Here is a 20,775-nt window from a genome sequence, read left to right as displayed (position 1 = left end):
ACTGCATCTCCCTTGTTCCAGAAATCTGCATTGGAAATTCAATTTTTAAAAAGTTCTTAACGACAGCATTTCAAGAGGGGAAAAACAGAATACGTTTGAACAGCATTCTTAATTTAGAGGGAAAAATTGGTTTTCAACAGAGATTGACATCTCATGAAATAGTGCATTCAAGAGATTGGTAATCTATTATATTTCTATTTCCGCATGATTATCAAAGTCAATCATACAGAAAGTGAGAGAAAGAAAGAAACACACACACACCTACGTGTACGTTACTTCTATCATATTTGGGCAGCATGTCACTTCCCACAATCTCCCTCACTTCCTACTCCAATTCACAATGGTAGTTTAACCCAGAAGCTTGGCTAAGGGTACTTGTAAAGATTCACAACCAAGTAATACACATGATTACTGATTCTGGCTTGAGGGAGATGGTGAGTCTCCTTACTGTCAGCCTTGAAAAGCTGACTCTCTGCATGCACATCAACCAACCTGCACGCTCCCCCTTCAGGGTGTCCCAAACGTTGCAGTTGAAATCATCATAGCCTGCCAGCAAGAGACGGCCACTTTTTGAGAAAGCTACTGATGTGATTCCACAGATGATGTTGTCATGAGAGTACATCATAAGCTCCTGATCAGCTCGCAGGTCAAAGAGCCGACAAGTGGCATCATCAGAGCCAGTGGCAAAAGCATGGCCGTTGGGGAAGAACTGGTAAGTGAAAGGAGAAACAAGGATCCCACTCAACAAGACAAAGGGAAGCAGAAAAAGGGCAGACTCAGAAATAAGTCATCTATTCATTTGTTCATTTATATTGTAAGTCACAGACTAAACTAGCCAAGTCCAAGATGGGTAAGAACAACTTGCATGTTTTTCAAAAGATGTAAGATTTCCGATTATAATGGCATTTTAGATGGCAAATGTGTCTGAAACCTTTTAATATTTATAAACTATTCTAAACATCAACTTTAAAAGCATACCAAATCTTTGTTTTTAAAAGCTGAAGATACAGATCTCTGTTCTAATCAAAAATGTGTTTTCCCCCTATCATTTAATTATTGAGACTCAGTTACTTGTTAAGAGAGAGAGAGAGAAACTCATAACAGGTAGGTCCCATTTTCTTGCTTCATTAACTCCACTTCTCAATCAAAAAATCCTTAGTGAAGCCAGCAAGGGACTTTACTTCCACCAACCTGAACTACCTCATTTATTTATTGCTCCTCTTACAACAGTTGGCCAAACAATATTCTATGTCCTATACTTGCAGGGGACCCATCAACATCTATCCATATCTGGGATTAAGAAAGTAAGAGCAGCTATTTAAATTTATTATCTTCCCTTTGTTTATGAGCACTGCAAGACACTTACACACACTGCATTGATGTCAGACACGTGCCCTGTAAAAGACTGCCTGCACATCCCATCTCGAATATCCCAGAGCTTGGAGGATGCATCACAGGCACCTGAAACGAAAGTGCTCATGTCTGGGCTTAAAGAAAGACTCATTACATCCCCAGTGTGTCCAGTAAAAGCAGTAGTCTGTTGGCCAGTCTCAATATCCCACAGTGCACTGCAAACAAAAGAAACATATTTGAATGCAGCATATTAAACATCTTGCCATGTCAGCTTTAGCAATGTTCAGCATGAAAGTCCAAGAAACTCACCAGGTAGTGTCTCCTGAGCTTGTGACTATTTGGTTGTCATCCAGAAAGCGACAACAGGACAAGTACCCTAGGGGTAAGAAAAGAAAAAAATCACCTCCTAAATTTATGGTGTGAAAAACACATGCAAATAGGTCTAAAAAAATCCATCACACTCCCTTTTTAAAGTAAGTTCATGTGGACCATAAGCATTATGTAACTGCAACTAGAAACAGTTTTTATTCATAAAACACTGAATTAATAAAAGGTTTCATTGGCACTTAAGGCCAACAGGTGGGTTAATTTAAGAGCTGAAATGGTACTCATTTCTACAGATATGCTTAAATGTATTCCACTTTTTACAGCCAGGATATCATATAGATTAGAGCTGAAATGGGGAGTAGTAATGCTGATAGTAGTAACGGTTGTTGTTTTCAATCCGAACTTTCAGATCCATCTATTACAGCCAGAGCAGGACGACATGCAGGTGCAAGATCTGAATGCATGCTTAACTTGGAATTTGTTTTCAGTAACAAATCCAAACTCATTGTCCGTTCATCAAAAATCTATTCTTGGGTTCCTCCCAAATGTTCGTTTTAGCAGTCTAGGTTTTGCTGTGGTGAGAAGTGGGGACATTTGTTCCTATTGTTAAACAACTGTGAGTCAGAAGCCTTCATGCTCATTAGTAAATCACAAAAAAATTTGCCAGGCTTATATCTGATTTTACTCTTCCTTAGAATACAGCACTGGAATTTGGCTAAAGGGATAGAAAAGTCAGATTCCGACCTAGCTCTGAAGATCGCTGTGTGGCACTCAACAAGAATCTCAATGCTTGAAAGAAAATGGGAGCGGGGAAATCAAATGTAAAGAGCAAAGCCTAGAAATTCAAGTATTCAAAATGGAATCTATTCCAATCATTGTGTCTTAGAGCATATATTCAATTCTTTTTTGCAGCATGACCCCCTCCCAGCTCTTAGGGAATTACATAAGTCTAAACAAGGCACCATTTATCAGAAACAATTTTAATAAGCAAAAAGAAGAAAGCAGCTGACCAGTATGGCCGGGTAACTCTCTGCTCACTCGTACATTCCCTTCTCTTGTCTTCAAATTGTATATCGAGCAAATGTTGTCCAATCCACCGCAGGCAACGTAATTGCCAGATGGTGCATATGCACAGGTCATTACCCAGGAAGATCTCAAAGGAATAGCATGCATCTTCAGAGAGAAAAAAGAAAAGATAATGTAAGAGAGAAATGTCAACTCCTCTGGTAGGGTCAGATATCCCCCTACTGCTATGGATGTTTCAGCTATGATTGCCTGAATTACCACAGATGTCTAGTTATGATACTGAAAGATAGTTAATCACAGAATCATAATTCACAGCCTGTTTTCTAGAAGGCATTTCAAGATTTTATATTATGGTAAACAATGTTAGAATAAAGCAAAACAAAAGGTTGTTTTCAGCCAGAAGCATGTGTTCAAAACAGCAAACATTAGATGTTGTTCAAACAGAATCATCATCATTTTGCTGCTCTGTTTTAACTGCCAAAACCTCTAGCATCTCTTTCCCTGTCCCAACAGTCTCCTGTGACCTGTTGGTTAATAAAATAGTATTTCTATCATCTCATACTTTTTCCAGTCCTCTACACTGAAAACATAGATCTGCCAAACAGCAGTCAGTTCTTATCTCCTATTTCCTGGAGGTCAACTAATCAACCAAAATTTGACTCTTGCTAGGATTCCACTCTCTTAAGGGGCAGGGTGCTGGAAACACTGTATGAAGTCAGAGAGAGATTCCATGCTTCCCTTTTCAGCTATAATCCTGAAAAGAAGAGGACAGAGCTTTATCTCCTCTAGAAGCTCAGAACTGGATACAGGACATGAGGCCCACTCTGCCTCTAAATTCCTCAGCTTCTACAAACTCAGAACACCTCTGAGGAACACAGGTGAACCGACATGCCTCAGCCTCCTGTATCCTACCGATAGATATTGCCCACCATTAAAAAACAACAACACCTGAATAGCAGCCCTGAAAATAAAGCTTATTCTTTTTCGTAAGGTAGACCTAGGATAGAAAATACTTTAAACACCTGCAATTCTTCAGAGAGGTCCCCATTTTCAGGTTATAATAAAACTTCTCTGTTTGATCAGAAAACCTGTGAGTCTCATAGGATTTCTATAACTCGCCCACCAAATAATCCCACTCCTTCACAAAAGTGTTGAAACCCAACAGTACATTGACCCAAGCAAATGAGCCACAGCTGTTAAGAGCAATAGACAGAAAAGTCAGTGAGAAGATGGAGTTAACAGGCTCATATTCAAAAGGAAATGAAAGCAAGGCAAATAATATTAGAGTTGGGAAAGGAAAAAACTCAAGAAGCAAAAAAGGCAATAAAGAAAAAATGGAAAAAGTAATATTCCAGGTAGAGAAAAATAACAACAACAACAAAAAATTAAAAGTAGCAGTGTAAACAAAAAGCAAAGTCCATCAGTAAAAGGCATATAAAAATGCCAAAGAGGATTATGGTGTTTTTTTAAAAAAAACTCTACCTTGTTTGTGGTATAACTATCCCAAATAATTAATTTTCCATCTTGGGAAGCACTCACTAGTAGCCTAAAGATAACCACAGAAAACAAAACACACACACACAAAAAAACACATGTTAACAAGTTAACGTTTTGCCTCCCTGTTTCTGATTTCAAAAATGTCAGGTGTTTCATACAAGTCATTAAGATGCCAGTTTCGTCTCTTCTTCTTTCAAGTTGGTAGCTTTTGGCATAAACAGAGGACATCCAGTCCACATGCTACAAAGTCCATCACCCTTTTCTAATCTTAGCAAAATGACTAAATATCTGATGGAAGGAGCCGGGGGGGGGGGAAGAGCCCCACATATTGTCCTTTCTTTAAGAGAAAGTTCTGATGACTCAACATGGTGGGGGCAACTTTTCCCCACCACAATGCATTTTTTTTCTCCACAGCCACTGGGAGAAAGGGAAGATGCATTCTCAGAGGGAACTGTGAGGTGAAGATAAATCTACCCTGTCCATTAACAAGGACAGTTGGTGAGGAGGGGAAAGCAAGACGGTTCTATATATAGGAATAATCTTGTTAGTTATAGTCCATTTACTAAGAACCACTGAATTCAAGAGTTCACAATTCCAGTAATTCAAGCCCCACTACACAGGTATCCCAGTTGCTCATGTGATGGTACAGACAAGTTTAGCACTCTGGAACCTGGGGCTTCCAAATATACATTAATTGATACTAAAAGCAATGCAAAGCAATCTATCCATATCATTCTGGAAGAAGGAATCAGGCTTAGACACTAAGACTTTAATATACTAATATAGTTCCAATTATCAAAAGATTCTGTGGCTTGTTTGGAAAGGTGTTAAAAGTTTTTGTTTGTTTTACTTAAGTACTTTGCTAAGAATACATTTTCTGTAGTGAAGTACAGTGGTGCCTCACTTAGCGGTTAATCCGTTCCGGAAAAAACATCGCTAAGTGATTTCATTGCTAAGCGATTTTAAAAAGCACATAGGAACGTATTAAAAGGCGTTTAATATGTTCCTATGGGCTAAAAACTTACCTTAAAGCGAATTTCCTCCATAGCGGCAGCCATTTTGGGTGCCTCTACAGCGAAGCTAAACAGTGGCAGCTATTTTTTTTGCGGTGGCCATTTTGGAACCGCCGATCAGCTGTTTTAAAAAGTTCGCTTTGCCATGATCTCTTCCCCGCGATCATTGCAAAGCGAATTTTAGCCATATGGGCCATCGCAAAGCGATTGCTCTTGCGATGGCCAAAAGTCCATTGCAAAGCGATTTCATCGCTCAACGGCGCGATCGCTAAGCGAGGCACCACTGTATAGTATCTTCATATACAGGGTATGACTGATACATTTAAATAAATCAGTGGCTGGTCCTCAGATGTTCTTGGACTAAAACTTCCAGAAGCCCCCACCACTAGCAGTGTTGGCCAGGATTTCTGAGAGTTGTAGCCTAAGAGCATCTGGGAACTGAAAGTTGGGAACCACTAAAATAAATAACTATTTCTTTCAAATATAATAAAATATGAGTGTTTTATAAAGATATGTCTAAAGTACCACCTGCTACATTCTGGGATTTCTCTTTCAAGACTAACAGTGGTTTCTCACACATTGTTCTTTCTTTGCTTCATTTCATCTATTTTTAACTGACAGCCAGATTGCCCAACTATAAGTACACATTTAAGTTTTCCAAATTATATGAACATCCTCTGCCTTTTATACCAACTGTAGTACAAACCTTGAATCAGATCCCCAGTGCATGGCATAAATTTTTGCTAAATGGCCTCTCAAGGTACGTCTTGTGCGCATCTGGATTCGACCCACAGAATCAAGACTTGTGGTGATCTAGGCAGAGAAGGAGGGGAACAATATTATTCAAAAACTATCTCCTAGACAGATTACAGGAACAACAATCTAGAATATCAGGATATATCACAAGTGCTACTCATTACTGCATTTTCTTACATGGAGACAAACTGAACGAATCTCAAACTGACACCAGCATTATCATGCTTGCATAAGTCGTCATAACAAGAAGCAAGACCGTGAGGCAGTAGTTCTAAATAGGTTACTGATACATTATCCAGTCAGAAACCTCATGAGGCCCACCAGGTCTTTAGGATATAGAACTGATGCCTTACCAAAAGAAAAATAAAATTTACCACCCATGGTGCCCTAATGGCCAGCATCCAAAAACAAGTGTGTGATATTAATTTTAAATAAATACATAAGCATCATATTCATAAACAAACATACCTGAGCAAGAGTTGTGTCACTACATGCTTTTCTGGCATCCTTTAAAAAAAGAGATGATATTTATAAAACAATTGAAATTAGTCACATAACCCAGCTTGAATCTATTTACACCATGAAGAAGTCCTGACTTTTTATTTATTTATTTAATCATGAGCAGAATCAAGGACTGTAAAGCTTCTGCTAAACTGTGACAACCTGTAGTGAAGAATAATACATTTAGATGTTCACTCACAGAAGGAAAAAAAATCAAAACTCTATTCTACCACAAAAATGGTAGAATTTATCAGGGATTTTAGCCATGTTTCTTCTTGGCCTATTAAAATTTTACATACAGGACAATTTATTCCAAATGGCATGGTCAAACATGTCAATATTACTTGCAACTTACAGTACGGTACTACATGCAGAGAAAAAAAAGTTACCACTGACAGGAGGCGGTGACATTAGGACCATGGGTGGAATCACAAACCTTTTTCACAATATGCTTGTTCCCTGAATCAATCAAAAGTCTGTCTGCCCTACAGGTCTCAAGGGTAAAGCCTGTTTCCTTTCTCTGTCTAATATAAATACTAAGGAATTCACACTACTACACGCTTGCTTCCCTGTGCCCATTCCCCATAAATCTGCCTGCTAGGGTGAAAGAACTGGAAGGAAGGGAAAATACTGTGCGCAGTTTTTGTATGACTGTGCCTGGGGTTGTGATTTGGGCCTTGTGCATAAGAATGGCCTCCACAAAAGGCAACAAACTCACATCTGGGAAAGCGTGGGAGAAGGGAGGGGAAGAGGCATGGGAAAAGAAATCATCTCATAATTCTCTTTCCCCACTTACTACTACTCAGGGTCACTGCAGAAATGTGTGAAGATGACATCTTACTCTGATTTGACTCCGGAGCTGTTCTGCCTCCTGTCGCAACTGTTCCAGTTCACTCATCCTCTTGAATGAGTCTTCTTCCCACAATTACAGTACTAGTTAAGTGAGGTCTCCTTAACAAAGGGGGGGGGGGGGAGAGAATACAAAGAATGTCAGTCATTAGCATACAACAGCTTATATTTTTGAACAGCTGTCTGGTGGAGTCAGAGAAAGAGGCTAGAGCCCCCGCCCAGTCCATGAGTAGGACATGAGCTAAAGTCACAAGTCCAGATAGAAGTTTCCAAAGTACCATATTTTTCCATTTATAAGATATCCCCCCCCCCACTTTTCTAACCCAAAAATTTAGAAAAATTAGCTTTGAGTACTCAGCCTCTGGGCTCAGAACGCATGGACATTAGGAGTCCCTGTTGTATCTAAGCCTACAGGCTCCACCTCCAACGAGGTGTGTTCCAATTGGTTTGTACAGCTGATGTCAGTTCCATAGTGCTTGTGACTGGTGGAAGCTAAGTCTTCTGACTGGTGGAAGCTAAGCCTTGTGATTGAAGGAAGCCTGTTTATAGAGGCAAGGTACAGGCCATTCTGTTCTCTCAGTGTTCTAAGTTTACTTCCATGTAAAAGACACCACTCATTTTTTAGCATAATGATTTTAAGAAAAAATAGCATACACGGAAAAATACAGTCCCTGGTTGAGAGAAGCTCCTCAAGAGAAAGAGCTTCCTCCAGAATAGGTGGTCTTCTTGAATGAAGCCCTAGCTCTTAGGGAGACCAGCAGACCAAACCCTTCAGGTGAATTCCTTCCTCAGTTGGAGACATACCTGAAACTAAGTATGGGTGGGCTCTCAAATCTTCTGTTTGAGACTGAGTTATTGGAGACCTCCTCTTTAATGGTTCTTACTCTTGCATCATGCAGGAGTACCTGTATCTTTAACTGCTGCATTGTGCATTTTGTTTGGGCTAGATGACTACACACCTTGGATGCTTCCTACTGGTTTTCAATGGATACTGATCTAGCTTTACTTTTTGGATTTTCGCTGGTCTGTGGGGCTCTAGATCTCCTTGATTCACCCACCTCTACAGTAAGCCTCTAGCTATTGACTTTCTGCATTTATCTTTACATCTTATCTTAGAACTGCAGAACTGGAAGGGACCCGGAAGTGATTATCCTTGTCTCTCAATTCAGCAATACAAAGCATATATCAATATGACTTTTAGTATATAAAAGACCAGATCTTACTGAACTTCCATTTTCCAAAAGTTCGACCAGCATAATTAAGCATCATGCTGCGTGTTGTAAACATTGCCACTACACAAGAGAGGATGAGTTTTTATCTGAAGATTACAGACTGTATGACAATGCTTGTTCAAGTGACAGAATAAAAGCAATGGCAAAAGAGTAGACTTGAGAATAAGAACTAGACATGGGGACGAATATAAAAACAAACTGCAATATTCAACAAATATTGCTGATTCGTCAGATATTTGTTGCTTTGTATTCTTGAGGTCCAGAGACCCTGATGAATATGGAGCAATGAATGTAACCCTTTTATATTTATTCATTCATCTATCCCCATCTGTTTATGCCCGAAATAAGCAGAAAGGGTTTTTCTTTCCGGGCAGCTTGCTAAAGCCTGCCCAAAGGGAATCCCACCCCCACCCCCATTTACAAAGACAGGGGGATTACTTTGCTCAGGCTTCCTCTGTTTTTCTATCTATCTACGGCACAGAGAGGGGAAGCCTGACCAAAGGAATTCTCCCCGCTGTTTTTGCAAAAACAGCAGGGGTGGGGGATCCCTTAAAGATCCCACTTTGATCCTGCTTTCCCATCTTCCTATGCCCACTAGGGCATAGAAAGATGGGGGAAGCCTGACGGAAGCAATTCCCCACCCCTGCTGTCTGTACAAAGGCAGCAGGGGAATCACCTCAGTCAGGCTTGCTGAAAGGGAAGCCTTCCCTGCTGCTCCTAGCAGAAGCTAGGCAGAAGGAATTGAAACCATGGTTCCAGCAGTCTAGCTTCTGTGTCCACGGAAGCTGCTGCGGAGCAGGAGGCGGCAGCTGGGAAGGTAAGCAACAGTGGGAAAGGGGGTGGGGACAAGCTGTGGGGGCGGGGCTTTTTTTTTTTTTTTTTAAAGATAGCCCCACTGACTGTCTAAAAGAATGACCTGATAAACCGACTAATTGATTCATGGTTTGTTGGCCTACTGGGGGGCAGTTCGTGGTTTGTCAAAGTTGACGACCACCAAGATGCACTTTGTCCCCATCTCTAATAAGAACTAATACATAAACAGAACTAATTACACATGTCAGCTCTTAAGCCTTACTCAGTAGTCCCAAAGAGTTTTGTTCTTAGCTAGAAAGAGCATCACCAATTATTTATTTATTTATTTATTTATTTATTTATTTATTTATTTATTTATTTATTTATTTATTATCCCGCCTATCTGGTCAGTTAAGACCACTCTAGGTGGCTTACAACAAAAAAAACAACAACACAGAAATATATATATAAAAACAGTTTCTACATAGTAAAACACATTTCACAAGATGGGAGCAGACAATGGGAAAAGGAAGGAAAGAAAGCATCAGGAATTGACTGGAGGGAAGGCCTGCTGAAACATCCATGTTTTTAATTGATTTTTAAAGATACCCAGCGAGGGAGCCATGCGAATCTCTGGAGGTAGGTTGTTCCAGAGGCGAGGAGCCACCGCCAAGAAGGCCCGATTTCTTGTCTTTTCCTTCCGGGTCTCCCTCGGCATTAGGCTCCTCAGCCTCACCTCCTGGCTCGCAAGAGTGACACGGGTAGATCTTGGTGGGAGTAGGCGTTCCACCAGGTATCGAGGCCCTAAACCGTTTAGGGCTTTGTACGTAAGCACCAACACTTTGAAGTCGATGCGGAACCGAATGGGCAGCCAATGCAGTGCGGCCAGAGTGGGTGAAATGTGTTGGTATTTTTTCACTCCACTAAGTTATCTGGATGCTGCATTCTGCACCACCTGGAGTATCTGCAACAGCCTCAAAGGCAGCCCCATGTAGAGTGCATTACAGTGGTCTAATCTTGAGATTACAAGCGCATGCACCAAGGTGGTGAGCGCCCCAACATCAAGGTAGGGCCGCAGCTGGGCTATCCACCGAAGATGAAAAAAGGCGGTACGGACCACCGATGCCACCTGAGTTTCCATAGTGAGCGCTGGGTCCAGATGGATCCCCAAGCTGCGGACCCCATCCTTGGCGGGAAGAGTCACCCCCCCAAAAGAGAGGGAGTTTTCCAAGCCCCCAACTGTGGGGGCGCCCACCCTCAGTACCTCCGTCTTGTCTGGGTTCAGCCTCAGCCCGTTCTCCTGCATCCATTGCAGTACAGTCCCAGGCAGCGCTGGAAGGACAGAACAGCATCTCCTGTGGTTGGTGAAAAGGAGATGTAGAGCCGAGTGTCATCAGCGTACTGATGACACAACACTCCACACCCCCTGATGACCCCACCCAGCAGCCTCATATAGATTTTAAACAGCATTGGGGAGATGATCGACCCCTGTGGAACCCCACAATTGAGACTCCACAGGGCCGAAACACTCTCCCCAAGCTGTACTCTCTGGGGGCAGTCCTCCAAGAAGGAACGGAGCCAGGCCAATGCCAGGCCACCAATTCCCAGCTCAAGAGAGCCTCCCCAGGAGGATACCGTGGTCAATGGTATCAAAGGCCGCTGAGATGTCAAGGAGAACCAGCAGAGACACTTTGCCCCTGTCGGCCTCCCTCAGTATGTCATCGAACAGGGCGACCAATGCCGTTTCTGCACCATGGCGTGGCCTGAAGCCCGACTGAAATGGATCCAGGGCATCTGTTTCATCCAAGTGCGCCTGGAGCTGGTCAGCCACCACCCTCTCGACCACCTTGCTTAAGAAAGAAACATTGGCGACAGGCCTATGGTTTAAAACCAGATTCTAAAATGTGCCTGCAAATACAAAAGATAGAAGTGGAGTACATATTTTCAGATCCAGTATAACACTAAACAAGTCAACCCACTCATCTGAGGAGGTGATTATCTATGTTCTCATGCTACATTGCTCAAATACTGCACTGATAATCAGTTTTTTTCAGATGCTCTTTAAACTAGAGTGATCTGAATAAGAGGCAGTACTAATGAGTATAACTATTATGTTACTGAGCTTTTGCTGAACAGGAAGTCATGTGTTACACATCATCACAACCACTATTTTATGTGTTCCATACTATTAGTGCCCATTGTATATACATTAGTCTTCATCTGCATACATGATTTAGTTGTTGTGTAGTCGTTTAGTCGTGTCTGACTCTTTGTGACCCCATGGACCAGAGCATGCCAGGCTCTCCTGCCTTCCACTGCCTCCCGGAGTTGGGTCAAATTCATATTGGCAGCTTCAATGACACTGATTCTTACCAAAGCACATTAAAGGACACTCACTTTACACTAAACCTCTTAGCAGATCTTGGGCTCAAAGTCAATTTTTCAAAATCGCACCTCAAACCAGCACAAACTGCTACATATATAGGAATCCAGTTAGCCTCCTCTCAAGCATGAGCCTTTCTGCCTCATGAAAGGATAGACAAACTAAAACAAGCCATCCGACCGTTTCGACCTCTACACTCTGTCTCAGCTCATCATGCCCAACAGCTCCTCGGGCTCATGGCATCCACCACGGCAGTCATTCAGCAGGCGCATCTCAAAATGCGGTCTCTTCAATCATGGTTACTCTCTTTATTTGACCCCATAGAGGACTACCATTCCAAACTCCTAGCTGTGTCAAGAGAATACTACCATCAGCTTATGTGGTGGACTTACCGTCCGAACCTCCTCGTTGGTAAACCATTTGCTCTGCTTCAGCTGACAACTCAGGTCCCAACAGATGCCAGCCCCTTTGGCATGGGGAGAACCCTGTCAGGGTCGCAAAGTTCACGTCATGTGGAATTAAAAGAAAAGCTACTGCACATAAATCATTTAGAGCTTTTAAGCAATAATTGTGATGATTGAGAGAACCCAATGGTCGGTGGTGATACAGGACCAAGAATCGAGAAATGGAGAAAGATGTTTCTGGAAGGTACAGATCTCAGGCTCAAAGAAGTCAGGGATATGGCTTGTTCTTTTTTTGCTGACGACGAAATTGCTGGTGTCATTGTTGCAGTTGAGATTGGGACCGAAAGTTAGGGCCCGAAGAGGTGGATAGTGCGGAGCATGGCCGGTCAGAAGACTGTGATCTGTAGGGCTTGTATTGTGGCTGAAAGGGCTGGTGGACAAAGGTTTATTTCCTCCATTGAGGGCATTGATATCTGTAAGTTTGTTGTTTTGCTAATCTTCTGTAATCTTCCTGAAGAGGAAGCAGAGGCAGGAGGGAGCTGTGTTTGGGGGACATTTTAATTGGTGAGATCTTCCTGGTAGGCTGACCCTTTGACCACATGGTCTGAGGGGGCGGGGCTTTGGCTTTAAATTAGTGCCTGCAGAAGCTCTAAGCCCCTTTCCTGAAGAGGAAGCAGAGGCAGGAGGGAGCTGTGTTTGGGGGACATTTTAATTCGTGAGATCTTCCTGGTAGGCTGACCCTTTGACCACATGGTCTGAGGGGGCGGGGCTTTGGCTTTAAATTAGTGCCTGCAAAAGCGCGCGCCTGACGGCGCACGAAATCCTCTCATTCTATTTTTTTTTTTTTTACTCTAATCTGCTAAATAGGATAGCCAAATAGTATTTCTTACACCTGGGGGCAGGAATGTTTCAGGAATAGGATCATACTTCCGCACTATTAGGGAGCAGGCCGGGTAGGTGGGACTCATCAGCCATGTAAGGCAGCCCATCTAGGAGAAGGAAAACTCTGATTTCAAACCTCCACTGCCTTGTGGCTATATCCACTGATGGAAAAGGCTTCAGGAGATAACCTCGAGGCAAAATCCGGAGCCGGAGTCCCGTAGACAGTTTGTGTTGTTCTGCCAACTCCTGCGACGTCGCTGGAACCAGTTGTATTGGCTCTTGCCTCTCCATTGGACTATTTCAGTGACGTGGAGAGGGGGGATTTGCTGCTTGGGTAACAGCCTATCCTCCATATTATTCTACCCAGGCTTCATGCTCTGAAGAGGACACTCCACCTTTGCATACAGTGTCGAAATAACACAGGAACTAGCAGTTACTGGTTATACGTTTTGCTCGATTGGCATAGAGCATGATGCCAGGGGCTACTTCTGATGGTGGAAGAGCCGAAAAACAGATCAATAACCATGCACCATGCAACAATCAGAAGAAAACATCTGCCCTAAAGTTGGGAACCTGGAATGTTCGGACAATGACCCCTGGCTTTTCTGACAACCTGCAGGAAATAGACGACGTACGCAAGACAGCTGTTATCGACATTGAACTGAGTAGACTGCGGATGGACATTGTTGCCCTGCAAGAGACGAGATTGCCAGACATGGGATCTGTCAAAGAAAAAAACTTCTCATTCTTTTGGCAGGGAAAACCATTGAACGAGACCAGGGAATATGGTGTTGGCTTTGCGGTCAGAAATACTCTGCTGAGATCCATTGTTCCACCTACTGTGGGGAGTGAAAGAATCCTGTCTCTGCAGCTCCGCTCATCAGCAGGACTGGTCACCCTCATCAGTGCATATGCACCAACACTGTCATCCACAACAGAAGTCAAAGACAAATTCTATGACGATTTGGCTGCTACTATCAAAAAAGTCCCTGAGAGAGAGCCGCTGTTCATTCTCGGAGACTTTAATGCTAGAGTTGGTGCTGATCACAACTCTTGGCCCACCTGTCTAGGCCGTTTTGGCATTGGGAAGATGAATGAAAATGGCCAACATTTGCTGGAGTTTTGCTGTTATTATGGTCTTTGTGTCACCAACACGTTCTTTAAAACAAAGCCTCAACATAAAGTTTCCTGGAGACATCCAAGATCGAAGCATTGGCATCAGCTTGATTTGATCCTCACTAGACGTTCTAGCCTATCTAGTATTACGATCACACGCAGTTACCAGAGTGCTGATTGTGATACTGATCATTCCCTGGTGTGTAGCAGAATAAAACTGCGAACAAAGAGATTGTATCACACTAAAAAGGAAGGAAGACCACGTATAGATATCAACAAGATTCGCAATGAAAGAAAAGTGGAGGAATTTGCCCAAGCGCTTCAGGAAACCCTTCCAGGCCCGGCTGATGCGAATGCACCCGAACGATGGGAACACTTCAAGAATGCTGTTTATAACACTGCCTTGTCCACATTTGGCAAGAAGACCAAAAAGACGGCTGACTGGTTCGAAGCCCATTCAGAGGAGCTGATTCCAGCCATCGAGGATAAGAGGAGAGCTCTAGCAGCATACAAAGCCTGTCCTAGTGAGTACAACTTGCAGGCTCTTCGAGCTGCTCGTAGCCAAGTCCAACAGACTGCCAGGAGATGTTCCAATGATTATTGGCTTCAGCTCTGCTCTCAGATACAGATAGCAGCGGACACAGGTAACATCAAGGGAATGTATGATGGTATCAAGCAGGCTTTAGGTCGAATACAGAAGAAATCTGCTCCCTTGAAGTCTACTACAGGCGTGATTATCCAGGACCGAGCACAGCAGATGGAACGCTGGGTGCAGCACTACTCTGAACTATATTCTAAAGAGAATGTAGTAACGGAAGAGGCACTGAATAACATTGAGTGCCTGCCTCTCTTGGAAGAGCTGGACAGTGAACCAACTTTAGCAGAAATAAAAGCAGCCTTGGATTCCCTTGCCTCTGGAAAGGCACCTGGAAAGGACAACATCCCCATCGAAGTTTTGAAGTGTTGTAAAGAGATCATCACCACTGAGCTGTATGAAGTCTTTTCTCTTTGCTGGAGAGAAGGTGGAGTACCACAGGACATGAAGGACGCAAACATCGTCACATTGTATAAGAACAAAGGCGACAGGCGCGACTGCAATAACTACAGTGGTATCTCTCTTCTCAGCATTGTAGGGAAGCTGCTGGCCCATGTTGTGCTGAAGAGACTCCATGTGCTTGCAGACAGAGTGTATCCAGAATCACAGTGTGGTTTTCGAGCTAACAGATCCACCACTGACATGGTATTCTCCCTCCGACAGCTGCAGGAGAAATGCAGGGAACAACAACAGCCACTCTTTGTGGCCTTCATAGATCTCACAAAGGCCTTTGACTTGGTTAGCAGGGACGGACTTTTTAAAATACTTCCCAAGATTGGATGTCCACCTCAACTCCTTAATATCATCAGGTCCTTTCACGAGGAAATGAAGGGCACTGTAGTTTTTGATGGCTCAACATCAGATCCCTTTGACATCCGAAGCGGAGTAAAACAAGGCTGTGTCCTTGCGCCAACCCTGTTTGGGATCTTCTTTGCTGTCATGCTGAAGCAGGCCTTTGGAACTGCAACAGAAGGTGTCTATCTCCGGACTAGATCAGATGGAAAGCTCTTTAATCTCTCTAGATTGAGAGCGAAGACCAAAGTCCAACTGAAATGCATGTGGGACTTCCTCTTTGCTGATGATGCAGCCATTGTTGCCCACTCTGCTGAAGACCTCCAACAACTCATAAATCATTTTAGCAAGGCCTGCCAAGACTTTGGACTAACTATCAGCCTGAAGAAAACACAAGTCATGTGCCAGGGCGTGGACTCACCTCCCTCTATTACTATCTCCATGCAAGAACTGGAGGTTGTTCATGAATTTGTGTACCTTGGCTCAACAATCTCTGACACTCTCTCCCTAGATGTCGAGCTGGATAAACGCATTGGGAAAGCAGCTACCATGTTCTCTAGACTCACAAAGAGAGTATGGCTTAATAAGAAGTTGACGGCATACACCAAAATCCAGGTCTATAGAGCCTGTGTCCTGAGCACACTCCTATACTGCAGCGAGTCCTGGACCCTTTGTGCACGGCAGGAGAGGAAGCTGAACACCTTCCATATGCGTTGTCTCTGACGCATTTTTGGTATCACCTGGCAGGACAAAGTTCCAAACAGAGTAGTCCTAGAATGAGCTGGAATTTTCAGCATGTATACAATATTGAAACAGCGCCGTCTACGTTGGCTTGGGCACGTCGTGAGAATGGCTGATGGTCGGATTCCAAAAGATCTCCTGTATGGAGAATTAGTGCAGGGAAGCCGCCCCCGAGGGAGACCACAGCTGCGTTACAAGGACATCTGCAAGCGGGATCTGAAGGCCTTAGGAATGAACCTCAACAGATGGGAAACCTTGACGTCTGAGCGTTCAGCCTGGAGGCAGGCGGAGCATCATGGCCTCTCCCAATTGAAGAGACACTTGTACAGCAGACCGAGGCAAAGAGGCAGTCCCGAAACAAGCAAAACCAGGGAGCTGGACAGGGGACAGATTGGATTTGTCTCCAGTGTGGAAGGGATTGTCACTCTCGAATTGGCCTTCTCAGCCACACAAGACATTGTTCCAAGACCTCCATACAGAGCACGATACCATAGTCTCTTGATACTGAAGGATGCCTACACTGTCTATGACTTTGTCCGTTTTGTTATTAAAAAGACCGGCACAGTCGAAGGGGAGGTCTTCAATACAGGATTTGATGTCATCGGAAACTCCTGCAGATCGTAGCCAAGCGTGTCGACATAAGACAATAACACCCCTGCTGTTTTTGCAAAAACATTGCTTTGGATGCTGCATCCTCTGTACGTCTACCCTGTTTCCCTGAAAATAAGACAGGGTCTTATATTAATTTCTGCTCCAAAAATGCATTAGGGCTTATTTTCAGGGGATATTTTATTTTTTCATGTACAACAATCTACATTTATTCAAATACAGTCATGTCATCTTCTGGTTGCTGCACAATGGTGGAGGTCGGGCTTTCACTTAACTATGGCTTATTTTGGGGATACAGCTTATATTATGAGCATCCTGAAAAATCCTACTAGAGCTTATTTTCAGGTTAAGTCTATTTTCAGGGAAACAGGATAGAAGCTATGCGTTGTTGCTTAGCTAATTTGGAAGCTTCGAGATGGATATTTAAAGCATCTGATTTGGATTCTTCAGGGGCTGCCTGGAGAAAGGGGAGCTCTCGGTTCCAATGTTGCGATGATAATCCCCCATGGCAGCTTCGTAATTCACAATCCTCATGACAAACGAGGTGAACAAGTAAAGCCATCTCCCTAAAATGTCTAGTTTTCATCCCTCTCTATTTGTCAGTGCCACAGAGGATTTGTTCCGGGTGCGGGATTGGTTTGACTCAACAATAATTGAGTTTGGAATGGGATGTTTTGAAAGGAACGAGGTGTCTGTGCCGTGTGTCTTGTAGTGGTTTTCTACTCTCCGAGAAATTTGGAGGGAGGATGGCAGCTTATCTCATGACTCCTTTACAAGATCTAGCATTGCAGGTATGAATGCGAGACTTAAAGCTGGTACCTTATCTTGATTAATAGCATCAACAAGTAGATCTTGTTTTTGAGGTGCAGGCTCCTCGACTGGGACTTGACCATTCTTAACACCACCTGATTAGAGGAGGTGAAGTCCTCTGATGATGATGGTGGGTGATTTTCAGCCACATCTGAATTTGGTGTGGGGAGGTTGGAAGGTGACTCCCGAGATGTACTTGAGGAGAGCTCATTATTAGAGGTAGGTGATTATAAAGAAGGGGAGCAATATCGTGGTTTTTGCGTTTTCGATGTCATAGGTTGTGATAATGTGAGGTCAGATTCTGGTGGCAGAGGGGGAGGACCAGTATACAGTTGTGACATATAAAGAAGATGTATGGTGTTGACAGTGAGATGAGGGCGGAGCAGGTAGAGACCGTTCAGCTGTAGCCAGTGTCTTGGAACGTTTGGCTGAAGGTTGCTCAACGCCTACAGATGGATGTTTTAAAGCAGGTTTGGAAGGTTTTGCAACTTGATGATAGGTTTCTGCTGTTGATGGTGGGACACAATGTTGATGTCGAGGAGGAAATTGAAGGAGAACATGGATAGGCTACCGCATATCGCACACGCTTGGGCTCGTCATAATAAGCCAGACGGTCCTTGGATATCATCCCTATGAGGGTATACCTTATAATGTATGGGATAGGGATCTCTGTAAACATCTCTTTGGTGGTACCGAGAAGGTTCTCAGATGTAGATATAATCTCTGCAAGGCGGGTTGTAGTCCTCGGGAGAGAGATGCCTTTCGAGACCTAAAGAACAACAGAAGCCCTCGAGATCAAAGCCGACCTCGGCATTGAAGTCCTCCAAGCCAATGGACATCTCTTTCTTAGCTCTGAGCTTATGAGGGGGTAACCTCAGAGGAGATTCAAGTTCAGACATCTGTAGAGACATTGCACGCCCTGAAAATTCAGGGCTCGAATGGGCCAAGGCCAGGCTGGATGGGGCATCAGCCAATGAAGGGACAACACCTGGTGATAGGCTGTCAGCCGAAGCAGGAGCCTGGCCTAGAGGCAATGTTATGTCATCTATATCAGAAACAGTCTCTGGAGCTTCCCTGGAAGATTCGTTACGAATAGGAGATGGGAGAGTCGGCTGCGGTGGATCTGGATGGACCGACTGGGGATTTTTTTTTCTTTTGGTTTTGTCTTTCTTCGATGTGGGGTTGCCAGGCTCCGGATCAAGCACTGATCCTGTCTGGGAGCCGGAAGGGAGCCTGATTCCATTGTGGGAGCCGGAGAGATTTCTCCAAAAGGTGAGATCTTAACTTTTATAATCTTAATTTGAGGGCTGGTTTTGTAAGCTTTTTGCACTCCAAACAGCTATGTGTCTGATGTTGTTCTCCAAGTTAGAAGAGAAAGCGATCATGGCTGTCGTAGAGCAGGATCTTGTTTGTGCAAAGCACACACCGCTTAAACAGCCCGGGGGACATAAAAGAAGGGGGAAGAAGAGGAAGGGAAGGGGGGAAGGGAAAGGAGTTGGAAAGAGGCAAAAACTCGGGAGAGTATAAAAGAAAGATAAACTCACAAGGGAACATCAAAAGAAGAATGCCGTAAGGCACAATAGAAGATGATTTTCAAAATCGAAAAGCATTAGCTCATTGAAAGGTCTGGCCTGAGCGCTGGCTACAAGGAACTGAGGAGGTCTTTGGCGGGTTGAGCATGTACTCCATGAGGGAACGTCCCACTAATTACACACACACACAGACACACACACACACCTCTACCTATATTGATTATTGTTTGAAGGAACTGATTTATAATTTTATGACAAGTGCTAGAATATTAATAGCTAGATTCTGGAAAGACAAAAATGATTAAATTAGAAGATTGGTATAATGAAGTATGGGACATTGTATTAAATGATAAATTAACTACTGAACTTAAGATGAAAATATTTTTATGCCATTTGGGATAGAGTTGTTGAATTTGTGTTAGTGAAAGGAAAGGGGGAAACCTCTAAACAACAATCAATACAATTTTGCGAAGGAATTCGTATTAAAAGTATTGTTCTAAGGGTCCTGTGGGTATGTGGTGCACGGTAGTTTAGATTGTAAATAAGTACAGTGGTGCCTCGCACAACGATTGCTTCATACAACGATGAATTCACACAGCGATGGGTTTTTTTGAGGAATTTCCCCCATCGTTTAACAATGTTCTCTATGGGGGAATTTCACTTAACGATGTCCCTTTTTGCTCATTTAAAAGTGTCTTAAAATGTTTGAAACCTGTTTTAAATGCTTGGATTCCATAGTGCACCTTGTGAAACATGTGCAAACTTAATTTGGTTTTGTTCTGAGTCTTCATTAATTTTTGATGATTTTTTTATTTTCCCCATTTAAATCAATTGAATGGACAGTTCAATTCATTTAAATAGGGAAAACAAAAAATCACCAAAAATTAAGGACGACTCAGAACAACACCAAATTAAGTTTGCATAGGGTTCAGGAGGTGGGCTAACAATTGCAAGCATTTAAAACCTGTTCCAAACATTGTAAGACACTTAAAAATGAGCGAAAAGGGACATCGGAAAAGACTTCAAAAGCACTGAAGCCGGCTTCAGTCCTTTTGAAGCTCTTCCGTTTTCGCTCATTTTTAAGGGTCTTACAATGTTTGGAACAGGTTTTAAATGCTTGCAATCGTTAGCCCACCTCCTGAACCCTATGCAAACTTAATTTGGTGTTGTTCTGAGTCGTCCTTAATTTTTGGTGATTTTTTGAATTTTCTCTCATTGGAATGTATTGAACTTTCCGTCCAATGCATTCCAATGAGAGAAAATTCAAAAAATCACCAAAAATTAAGGACGACTCAGAACAACACCAAATTAAGTTTGCATAGGGTTCAGGAGGTGGGCTAACGACTGCAAGCATTTAAAACCTGTTCCAAACATTGTAAGACACTTAAAAATGAGCGAAAAGGGACATCGGAAAAGACTTCAAAAGCACTGAAGCCGGCTTCAGTGCTTTTGAAGCTCTTCCGTTTTCGCTCATTTTTAAGGGTTTTACAATGTTTGGAACAGGTTGTAAATGCTTGCAATCGTTAGCCCACCTCCTGAACCCTATGCAAACTTAATTTGGTGTT

General features: G+C 43.1%; 1 protein-coding gene across 4 annotated transcripts in view; it reads right to left on the bottom strand.

The window, feature by feature from the left end:
• Nucleotides 1-20,775, bottom strand: part of GNB4 (G protein subunit beta 4) — a 56,680-nt gene that overhangs the window by 5,685 nt on the left and 30,220 nt on the right. For all 4 annotated transcript variants that reach the window (XM_072996226.2, XM_078389631.1, XM_078389632.1 and 1 more), the window contains exons 2-9: nucleotides 7,315-7,424; nucleotides 6,441-6,479; nucleotides 5,923-6,029; nucleotides 4,189-4,252; nucleotides 2,691-2,853; nucleotides 1,663-1,729; nucleotides 1,367-1,568; nucleotides 493-709 (exon numbers count right to left, since the gene is read on the bottom strand). In XM_072996226.2, coding sequence (XP_072852327.1) covers nucleotides 493-709; nucleotides 1,367-1,568; nucleotides 1,663-1,729; nucleotides 2,691-2,853; nucleotides 4,189-4,252; nucleotides 5,923-6,029; nucleotides 6,441-6,479; nucleotides 7,315-7,371 — 916 coding nt within the window. In that variant the 5' untranslated portion in view covers nucleotides 7,372-7,424. The remainder of the gene's footprint in view (nucleotides 1-492; nucleotides 710-1,366; nucleotides 1,569-1,662; nucleotides 1,730-2,690; nucleotides 2,854-4,188; nucleotides 4,253-5,922; nucleotides 6,030-6,440; nucleotides 6,480-7,314; nucleotides 7,425-20,775) is intronic.

The sequence above is a fragment of the Pogona vitticeps genome, chromosome 3 (assembly GCF_051106095.1).
Source record: "Pogona vitticeps strain Pit_001003342236 chromosome 3, PviZW2.1, whole genome shotgun sequence".
NCBI classification, from domain to species: domain Eukaryota; kingdom Metazoa; phylum Chordata; class Lepidosauria; order Squamata; family Agamidae; genus Pogona; species Pogona vitticeps.
This window is presented reverse-complemented; position numbering and strand designations above follow the sequence as displayed.